The sequence below is a fragment of the Papaver somniferum genome, chromosome 5 (assembly GCF_003573695.1).
Source record: "Papaver somniferum cultivar HN1 chromosome 5, ASM357369v1, whole genome shotgun sequence".
Classification (NCBI taxonomy): Eukaryota; Viridiplantae; Streptophyta; class Magnoliopsida; order Ranunculales; family Papaveraceae; genus Papaver; species Papaver somniferum.
Genome location: NC_039362.1, coordinates 84,792,580 through 84,803,746, shown reverse-complemented (window position 1 = coordinate 84,803,746; position 11,167 = coordinate 84,792,580). Strand labels below are relative to the sequence as shown.

The 11,167-nt window shown below is 34.9% G+C and overlaps 1 protein-coding gene and 1 long non-coding RNA gene across 3 annotated transcripts; one reads left to right on the top strand and one right to left on the bottom strand.

The window, feature by feature from the left end:
- Positions 1-1,563: 1,563 nt before the first annotated feature.
- On the bottom strand, positions 1,564-2,399 carry LOC113277600 (transcription factor MYB114-like). The gene is made up of 3 exons (XM_026526652.1): positions 2,197-2,399; positions 1,927-2,056; positions 1,564-1,812 (listed from the first exon to the last, which is right to left on the bottom strand). The coding sequence occupies exons 1-3, from the start codon at positions 2,333-2,335 to the stop codon at positions 1,572-1,574; spliced, it is 510 nt and encodes a 169-aa protein (XP_026382437.1). The 5' UTR covers positions 2,336-2,399; the 3' UTR covers positions 1,564-1,571.
- Positions 2,400-4,429: 2,030 nt separating this feature from the next.
- Positions 4,430-8,404, top strand: LOC113282076. Of its 2 annotated transcripts, none has more exons than XR_003326526.1 (4): positions 4,430-4,691; positions 5,422-5,636; positions 7,002-7,214; positions 7,513-8,404. It is a non-coding gene; the product is annotated as an uncharacterized LOC113282076 (long non-coding RNA). The 2 variants fall into 2 exon arrangements; XR_003326525.1 differs by having other exon boundaries at positions 5,400-5,636.
- The last annotated feature ends 2,763 nt before the right edge of the window (positions 8,405-11,167 follow it).

The following is an 11,167-nucleotide window of genomic DNA, read 5'->3' as shown; positions in this document are numbered from 1 at the left end:
GACTTTATGGACTATGTCCGCGTTAGGAATCCATCTGTCTTCCCAAATTTTTACTGAAGCTTCGTTTTTGACTTGCCAAACAAAATTTCTTTTTATTAGCTCTAAACCTTTTTGTATGCTGGTCCAAATCCAAGACAAATACAAGGTTTTGGAGTCTTCTAGTGGGTGCGAGTTTGGGAAATGTTTTGCTTTTAGGAGTTTGACCCATAATTGATCTTGTTCGGTTACCAATCTACTGGCAAGTTTAGTGAGAAGAGCTATATTGAAATGATGGGGGTTTTTAATTCCTAAACCACCTTGGGAAATGGGCTTGCATATACTTTTCCAAGCCTTTATAAATCCTCCTTTTCTTTTTTGCCCATCTTTTTCCACCAGAAATTTCTCTGAATCCTGTCGAGTTGATCAAGTGTTTCTTTTGGCAGAGCAAGAACTTGCATTTGATAAGTTGGGTAAGATTGAAGAATTGATTTAATCAAGATGGTCCTACCCGCTTGAGATAACAGTTTTGATTCCAACCTTGTAAAGTAGAATAATATTGTTGTAGGAGAGGCTCAAAATTGGCTTTTCGATATCCGGTCGAGTTAGAATTAGGATTAGTTTGAGGATATATTGGCCTTTTCACTAATTCAGACACCCCATAACCATTTGCACAAATTGGAAGGAGAAATTGATATATCTCAAATAATAGATATAAGCCTCAAACTAGCGAGAATCTACATGGTACAGGAAGAAAGAAGTTACCTACTAGCTAGACATTCACGTGATATGCGCCTGTTTTCGGATACAGTGCCTATAAGTTAAAAACTGAGCACTCAATCAACAACATTAAACACTTGAGGACAAGAAGTGCGGCCACTTACAATTTAGGAAGACCAGCTAGGCAACTACCATTCATTCGGGCAGAAATAGTATACAAATACAGCAACTGAAAGAACTCAAGTATACTAAGTTTAATACGTAGTACTTAATAAAACACCATTATAAGATTAAGTATTGATCTTGTTCTTCCCCTAACGCACCCCATGAATTATAATCGAAATACAAGTCATTCCAGTAGTTATCGTTACCACCTTCATTTACCCGTTGATCATAGTCGAAATTACAGTTGTAAACATGCTGATCATGATCATTACTTTCATTTTTATCCCCCACGGTAAATTTCATCATCTTTTTCTCCACACCAAAGCAGCATGTACTATTTTCAAAATCTACTGCCGCATTACTGGAAGTAACTCCTTTGTTCTTCTTCTTGGATTTCTTCTTCTTCTTGTGCTTTTTCTTCGTACATCCCTCTTCTTGCGCTTTCACCGAAAAACATATTCTTCATCAGCACAGGATTATTGGCCGTATCGGTAATTTGTTGTTCATTATTCGATGAGAACTGATCGTGATGTTCATCGACTAATGTTGCAGAAAATTTTGCCATATCATTTATATTAGCAACCATAATTCCCATAGCATTATTATTGTTGTTATTCATCCATGTTGATGATGATGCTTTATTTGTAACCATCTGAGATTTATTTGCGAAGCTTCGAGGTAGAGGCCTTAAAACTTTTGTCATTGTACGATTAATCATTACAATCATCTGCTGCAGTACTCGGACGGGGTAGTCTACTGTTTCGAACTTGCCGACGATGATTGTAATTGCCATGGTCATTTTTAGTCTGATCTCCTAATTTCTTGATAATCACAACTTGTTCTTCCTCAGCATTGCATTTCAAGAAACACTTTTTCTTCAAACGAGTGTTATACAAATTCTTAATATCATTTGCTGTTCTTCCTGGAAGTCTACCAGCAATTATTGACCATCTGAAAGGGTGTCAAATAACATGAATAATCAAGTAAATTCTAGTGACAGGTACTTTTTTTTTAAACACCAAATCAACAAAAAGAATCCAAGTACAGTTGAGCATATCTACTTGCCTGTTACCAAGAAGCTTATGCATCCGCATGATGAGATCCAGTTCATCTGCTTCAAATTCTCCTCTTTTAATATTTGGTTTTAGATAGTTACACCACCTCAACCTACAACTTTTTCGACATCGGTTCAGCCCTGTCAAAATTAACATTTTGTCATGGACGCTACCACAAATGAAAATTCAAAAGATAAATATAGCACATTATAACTTCGTGCAAAATCTACAAAAATATCATAATTTGTGCTATATATGATATATCGAAATTAATATGTACCTGCTTTGAGAGGAACTTGACGCCATTTTCCTTCGCCATACTTTTCGATACACCGCCTAAGAAGAAGATCTTCTTCTTCAGACCAAGCTCCTTTTCTAACACCTCCTACTGAAAATCCAATTGAAGAAGATACCTCCATATAATGGGAAATGATAATGCATCAATCAAAAAAATCTATGTTTTTCTCGCTGTGTTCTTCTTAATTTTTCACTTATAGATTGCATATGAAGTACCACTTAATAGAAGTAAGTAGTACTATAGAGAAATTCATGCATGCCAGAAAAAAGAAGAAAGTAGATCGAGAATGAATGATAGTCTATCCTATGAGAATAAATGTCAGACAACTTGAAGATCACAAAAAGAGATGGTCGTCTATGCATACTATTGTAGAGCTAGTGCTTTCATGGCATGGAAATAGCATCATCATCACGTCATATATAGGAAAAACAATGTACTGGAAGTCTGGAACAGGTACACTCAGTATTTACGAGAGTCATTACATGCTATCCTTGTAATTTGGTCACTGCCCACATTAATAATTTACAAATGGAAGAAAGTAGAGGGACAAGGTGTAAAAAAGAAAAAATTTGCAAAAAATAGATCGAAGAAGTTAAATTCAGGGAGAATATTCCCAGACATTTACGTGCTATTTAACCTGCTTCAGGATACTAGCAGTCAATGCGTAGAACAATCAGTATATGTACAACTTATAATCAATGAAGAAGTTGAATGTAGAAGCTCCGTATCCAACCTTCAATCAATTAAGAGAAGTTGTACAATATCAGTGTCTGACAGCTTCCACAATTTGTATCCACGTTAGAGATTGTGAAGCATAGAGTAGAGTAATTCAATATTTCTTGCAAAGATATTCCCAACCCAAACTTCCCCTATCTCTCTACCGAGAATTAAATGTGGCTTAGCACTAAACAGTCGAACAATTAAGCTTCATAGTAAAATTACACTAGACCATTGGTGGCTAATTTTTTCGTTTCTTTTGGATCATGCCCAACCTGCCAACCCCTAATTACTACTACTACTGCAACATATATTTTTCGTCTGATGGGGATCGACCCCAAGTCTCTCCTATGCAAAGTGGACTTGCAAAGGCAGGCAGCAACGGTTTTGAGACGAAATTGAGATACATCATACCCGGTTTGTCCTGCGAAATTTCTCATGTGCAAAAATTCGAAACAGGCCCAAGGTTTTGGACCCAAAAAGGCAACAATGTCCAAGATATCGACTTCGTTCTCGAAGAAACACTATAAAAAGTCCAGAGAAGTCTTCACTCTTAATTTATGCTCTAGGGTTAGGGCTTCACAAAGTTAAACCTAACACCACTGGAAGGAGAAGCAAAATTAACGTGTAATCCCGGCGATATCATAACTTATGATATACACCAACAAGATTTCCACCGGAGGATTGGTTCGATTCAGGTGCGTCTGCAAAACATGGTCCAACTTATCCTTCGATAACCAGGTATTCATTATAAATCTCATCCATCTGGTGAAGATGATTCTATTAGCCATGAATATATAAATATCTACTATCTAGTCTCATTTTTAAAAATCACAATGGCAAGAAAAGGAGGATTATACCATTTAACTCATCCAATACATTATTCAATACGGAGGTCCATATTCTGCGATCTTTAAATGGTGTTTTTCTTTTACGTTGTGACTAAACTAAATCTTACAGGGTCATTGGTTATGAGTCTGACATAACTATACTTATTCTTAAAAGTACTATGTTTAGCTTTTATAGGAAGAACACGTAGAAGACACTACACCAAAACCAGGATTTTCTCACAGTGTAATTTGTCACAGTTTGGTTTTCAGTCAGTAATACACCTGTGATAAGTCTTGCAACAATTATAATTGTTAGTAAATTTTATATTTGTGATCTTTTATTAGCAACAATAATATTTATTAGCAATTATCTAAACACCAACAATTATAATCTAAAATGATGATTCCACCCAAAGATTTCAACACATCAAAAACAGCCCCAAATTTACAATGCTTTTTGTCACTACTCTTGCAACATTTATACAGACTAACAATTGTATTTAATTTCTATTAATAAAAATTCATTTTAATTTTAATTTTTTTAATATTTAATACCATTAGAAAACATCTATAAAGACTGAGTCAATGGGTCTTGACTCGGTAGAAAATAGACTTAGACTAATACCATCCCTTTCTCTCGATTTTTCCCAGTTAAACCCAGAAAGAAAAACGCTCTCTTTCCTTTGTTCTTCGTGTGCTGCCATTAACACCCTCTGAGAGTGTAAAAAATTCAGCTCGAAACCACACCAGTTTCACCTAAAAATTAATCTAGGTTTGAGTTCGAGTTTGTTCCATTTTAGCTGGGTTATGTATTCTGTTAGTTATATGGATTGTTTGACCTAAAATTTGATCGATGAAGATGAAGAAGATGGTTGAGACTTGATTCTGCTGATGATAAATTACGTTGGTTTAATCTTTTTCTTTGAAGAGGTAAGTGATTGAGTTCTCTATTTCTTCAAAATCAATTGATAATTTTTTTAGTTATATGAAATTGGGTGATAGATTAGGGTGAAATTAGAGGGTATTTTGAATGTTTAGATTGATTATTGAACTGATTTATTGATGTGGGTTCAATTATCTTAGATTGATAACTTGATTTTGTTATATGATTTGTCTTACCCTGTAATCAATGAATTGAAACTCCCTTTGGTAGATGGATTTATTTGTGTTTAGATCGATGCCGCTAGCTGTTGGCGATGTTAAACCATTAAGGCACCTCATTTCCTTAACTTAGAAAAAGGGATGTCTTTTCTTTTAAGTTCTGTTTTGAGATGTATTTAGTTATCCCAGCTGTAGATAAATGTTAGTAGAATGGCCTCATAAATAGCTTAGGATGATTTATGTGATATAGAACTCCGTATGTATTGTTTTACACATCTTCGCTTAAGAACAGATTTTAGTGAACAAGTGAGCACTAAGACTTCCATTCCTATTGTACTGTACTTGACCCCATTGATCTAAAACATATAGAAAACAATGAACATTCTTCCATTATGGAGTCTGTATTACAGAAAATCAATAGTACTAGTTTGTCTAATGCATGATTACTTTAGTGTGTCCATTATATATGCCTAATAAGCTATTTTGGATCTAAGGTCACTTCCTTAAATTCATAATTTGGACTTTGATGATATGCAGCTCATACTAGCTACTGGTGCAGGGTGTACGGATAGTTGTTACTGGATAAGATAAACAAGAGCAATACTTCATTTTGTTAATCATTTTTTGTACATCCATCTCATTTGCCTCTTTGTGGTGGCTAAGTTTTGTCGTACCATTGATTGGGACTTGTACGTTGGTACTCTCAATTGGAACTTGTACGTTGTTACAGACTGTGATTGGTATTTCCACTTCTAAAATCAGAAGTTTGAACGGGTTAGTTTGTTGACTTGCTTTCTTTTTTCCTCTTTTTAAACATATGTCCCTCTATGAGTACTATATTGTGTGACTTGGTTGTCTGTTTAAATGCTTGGCACATAACCAAACCCTTCTCATGCACCTAGTCATTTAATTTGTATCTATGAACAAATTTTTCCGGCTAAACAAATCTTCGTGGAGTTAAAAATATTTGCGGAGTTACTTTTCTTTACTAATTCACTTTGTTAATTAGATAAAGTAAAATGATACATACTTTGATAGCGGCTTGTCAATACGTAAACAAGTCCTGATGATGCTTGTTGTTCATTTTCTTTTTAGTCATCACTTGACCATTTCCCTTAATTAGTAAAATAATCAAGTATGGGGCAACATTAAGATAAATGCCAAGTTAATGGTAAATTTTGGTGGATTGATTGGTTTAGTAATACAAATTCTATAGTGATATATTGTTTTGTATAAACAAGGACTGTGACTATGCTAGCATTATTATGGTTTAATTTTGGCATAAAACCACAAGGAGATATATTGTTTGGTTTTAAAGATTTTCAGTTGTTGTTCTTGTCTTTCTACAACAAGACAGACTAATTTTCGTAGCTTCGAGTCTGTGAGGGATCTTGACCGATTTCTTGACCCTCTTGAGCAGTCATATCGAAATTCAGAATTGCACACATGAGTAGGTAGTGATTGCTTATCTTCATATATGCTTTTTCTTAGCTACTGCACTTTCTACGCTTTTCTGCTATTGCACTTTGTTTCTTATCATGTCATGCACGTTTCTTATCAACTAATGATACTTGATGTAACGAGTCCCACAACTGGTGGAGTGTGACTTGTTGATACCTGACTTAACAAGGAGAACATAGATTACTGTCAGTTTACTACCTTTAGAGTAGCCGATCAAAAATAAAATAAAAAGAAGAACCGGTAAAAAAAACACCTTAAGAGTTAGTTTGGTAGGGGTGTATTATTTATTTGTGTGAACCCCACTATGATTTACTTTACTAGAACACAAATTCACTTTTACAGAGTTCTCTTTCGGTCTTTCGGTTTTAGTCAGTTTTGTTTGTTTGAAGTTGCATCAGTGCCGTAAGATGATGAATATCTGTTTCAGTTGTATTGTGGAAAGAAAACTGAAATTTGTTTACTTTCTGTTATTACTGTGATATATGCAAGCATATTATAGTGTTAGGATTCAGTGAATAACCATATGATGGTCCAAAATGTTTCTGAATGATAAGCAATATCTTTATCCTTAATTGTCCAAGGAATGACACTATGTTTACACCATGTTCCATCCCCTGTGTTTTTAAACTATTGATTTTCAAGTAAATGGTTTGAATGATTAACTCTTTATTGTCACAGAGAACTGCTCAAGCACAGAACTTTAAAAATTGAAGGTCCTCAAGAGACAAGGGGCATTTCTGAATAAAAACAGGTGGAGGATAGGAAGGAAAAACTTACAAAACTACTGGATTGGAAGGGCGTGGATATGACAAAGGCATACATGCTTGATACACGAGGCCGTGCAGTCAAAATTCAAAAAATCGGAAAAGACTGCTCCTTTTGGTTGGGATGGTAAGCTTATAATATCTGAATACTTGTTTATGTTATGTTTACATAGTCTGTGATAATGTTATATGCATCATTCATGTAGATATTAGTTAGAGGAGGATGACTACTCATCCTTATCTGCTCTATTTTTCTTCTTCGAGTGAGATTTTGTAAAGGCCTAAAGGTATATGCATATATGTCTATCATACGCCAGGGCTATGATGAGATAAAAAAGAGTGGATGAGTATATACTATATAATACTTCTACCAGTCAACATTTGACCCTTGACTAATAATAAGCATTGGGTATGTAATTTAACAGTAGGTTGAGCATGAAGAAGACATGGTGTTGTTGCTGACATGGTTGATGGCAGTAGAGGATATGAGCTGATGGAAATTTGTGTTTATGGAGTCTGTCATGGCTTCATCTCGGACAAGATTACAAAAAGGGGAGAAGACTGTTAATGGGTGTGTGGCTGTTGCAGGTGTTTGGTCTGAACTGCAATTATCTGTTGGAATGGAGAACATGGGTCTGTTGTGGTTGGTGTTGGTCTGAGTTTTATAGATGAATGTTAGGATTCAGGAACAAATTGCAGGTGACAGAGAAGTGGTTTGATGAGTTTGAAGATGTTGTTGGACTGATACTTTTAAGCCATGATTTGGGTCAAGGTTTCTTGATCTCAGGTGTTGGTGGTGGTTGCAATGGAACCATGTGTCTGAAGCTGTTGTCTGCTGGTTTCGAACGACAATTTTGGTTTTTGGGATTCAGAGTTTGAGATAGTTTTGATGTGGTGCAGGAAAATGGTGACTGGTGTTGGGATTTGGTTTGTTTGCTGTTGCAGAAAGTTGTTATTGCTGGTGGTAGTTTGTAGACAAACTGAGTAGCAGTTGAAATGAGAACTGATGTGCAGGGATTCAGGGAAGCAATTTGGCTATGTTCTGTGCAAATGGCCTAGGCCAAGGCCATTGAACCGAGTCAGAGCAGCTGAGTCAGTAACTGACTCAAGCCCCAGACCGTTAGTTTAACCAGTGACCACCTAATTTTTTTCTCGTTACCGGAAGATGATTTCCGCTGACTTTTCCGGCCAACTTCAAGTAATTTAACTTATATTAGCTTTTTCTCCTTTAGTTGGAAAACCGAGTCAGAGGAGCATTTTTTTTTATCATTTGTCAACATTTATGAGAAAGTTAAAGATAAATTATTAACAATAAAATTAGTTTGTGTTCTAATTTTGAGTTGCTTGTTGAAAGTTTATTGTGAATTTCCTTAAAAAATTTAATTTTGTGTGAATTCCCTCTAAATTAATCCATTTGTCAACATTTTGTGCAACATCTATTTAGTGTAAATTATTTTCAATATTATTAGAATTTCGGATGTCGGTTCCTTAAATTTGGTGTAAAATTTTATGAACAATTCACTAATTTTCAAGCTAGGGGTAAAATAGTCATTTTATAGTCTCGGAATAACTACTACACTTATTTATAAAATTTACAAATAATTGGCAAAATGAACATTTCGCAAACTTTGGGGCAAGGGGTAACGTAGTCATTTTCGCAGTCATGGAATATCTACTGCAATTGTTTCCGGGTAAGGGTAATTCGGCCATTTTAACAATTTCAGAAATATTTGCAGCATTTTTTACTATAAGGGTAATTTGGTCGTTTTATAGTCAACAGAATATTTAATGCATTTATTTTGGTAAGGGTAGTCTGGTCATTTTCAAAGTCTCGGAAAATATTTCATTTTCAGTTCACCCCAATGGGAAAATCAGGTCTAACTCTAGTAATCTTTGAACCCGGGATGTTCGAATCTGATATATTTCATCTTGCATTCACCCGAACGGGAAACTCAAGTCTAACTATGGTAATCTGTGAATTCGGGATGTTCGAAGCTGATATATTTCGTCTTCAGTTCATCCGAATGAGAGACTCTAACTCTAGTGATCTTTGAACCTGGAATGTTCGAATTTGATGTATTTCGTCTCCAGTTCATCCGAATGAGATACTCAGGTCTAACTCTAGTAATTATTGACCCTATGAGCTCGGAGCCACTTTCTTTCTCGAACAGACACTGAGCTTTATATTTATTGATTTCGATGGTGTATCATGTGAAGTGTGATCCCTCCCGGAGCTTCTTGGTTCATTGTTTGTATGTCGTTATAGCACATTTGAAGTTTGAATCGACATCGAGTTTCATATTTATTGATATCTATGATGTATCATGTTAAGTTTGAAGTCTGAACCCTCCCAGAGCTTTTTGGTTCATAGTTTGTATGTTGTTATAATACATTTGAAGTTTGAATCGACATTGAGCTTCATATTTTCGATGATGCATCCTGCTAAGTTTGAAGTATGAACCCTCCCTGATCTTCTTAGTTCATAGTTTGTATGCCATTACACCACATTTGAAGTCTGAATCAACACTGAGCTTTATATTTATCGATTTTGATGATGTATCATGCTAAGTTTGAAGTTAGAACCCTCCCAGAGCTTCTTGTTTCATAATTTGTATACCTTTATACCACATTTGAAGTTCGAATCAACACTGGCTTCATATTTATCGATTTTGATGATGTAGCATGCTAAGTTTAAAGTCATAACCCTCTTGGAGATTCTTAATTCACAGTTTGTATGTCGTTATACCACATTTGAAGTTCGAATCAACACTGAGCTTCATAGTTATCGATTTCGATGATGTATCATGCTAAGTTAGAAGTCATATCCCTCCCAGATCAATACCAAGCTTCGTATTTATCGATTTCGATGATGTATCATGCTAAGTTTAAAGTCATAACCCTTGTGGTCTATCTCTAGTAATCTTATAACCTGAGGTTACCAGTGTGAACTAAAGCTACTTCATGACCTGTATGACTTTTCAAAATTACTTCATGACCTATGCGACTAATCAAAATTCAAACCGGAAGCACAAAGAGAAAGCACAAAAACACAAAGAAAAAGCACAAAGAAACACACAAATTATCGAATTCATTTTTCATTTTCCCGATTCATTCTTATACATTTTTTGGATCTTTTTGTATAAGAATGTCGATAACAATGTCCTAAATTTAATAATATTTTTTTTTGGATTTTATTCATGTCGAAGGTTGATAATTAAACCGAAAACATGAGTTCGTATTAACACAAACAGAAAGCATAAATAAAACACACTTATCTTGATTCGTATGATTGTCTTAAATCAAATCTATACCGTCCAAATAGTTTCACAATCCGTATGACCCCATCCTACCACATCTTATCCGTTCAAATTCTTTTGGATAAGTCGGAAAAAAAATTCTCTCACTTATCTTCATTCACTCACTTTTCTCTCATCTTCCCCTCCCTCAGAAAAAAAAAACCCTAACTCAAGTTGCGCCTCCCTCAGAAAAAAAAACCTCACTCAAGTTTTAACGAAGGAATCAGTTTCAGTATGAAGTAAATCAGAAATCCTACATCCTCATTGTTGAAGAAACGAAACCAAATCTCAAGATCTCTTCAAAATGTTTCAATTAAAAGTCAAAATCGAACTCCAAATTTCTCTTCTCGCTCTGTTTTCTAACTCTGCAATTCGTGAAACCCTAACCCAAGTTTCGTTTGCTTCCATTGCTTCAAATTAGGTGGAGATTTTGTCATTGCTACTGCTACAGATCGAGAAGAAGAGGAGGATTACTCTGAATAGAAGCTAGGGTTTGTGTGATTCGATTTGAAATTGATGATTTGGTTTATGATTGTTAATTCTGTAGATGAGCGAAACTGTACCGATTTGATAAAGATGGAAATAATTGGTAAGAAAGAGGAAATGGCTTTATTAAGCTTCTTAAACATAAAGAAACTAAGAAATTTCGTTTGGTTACTGGAGGTTATTGCTAATCATCCAGGCACGTTTTTGTTTTTGAATTGATTTGGTTTTTTCTTTTTGAAGTTTGGATTTGATATAGAGATTTGATTTAGGTTTTTTTTTTTTTTTTTTTTTTTTTTTT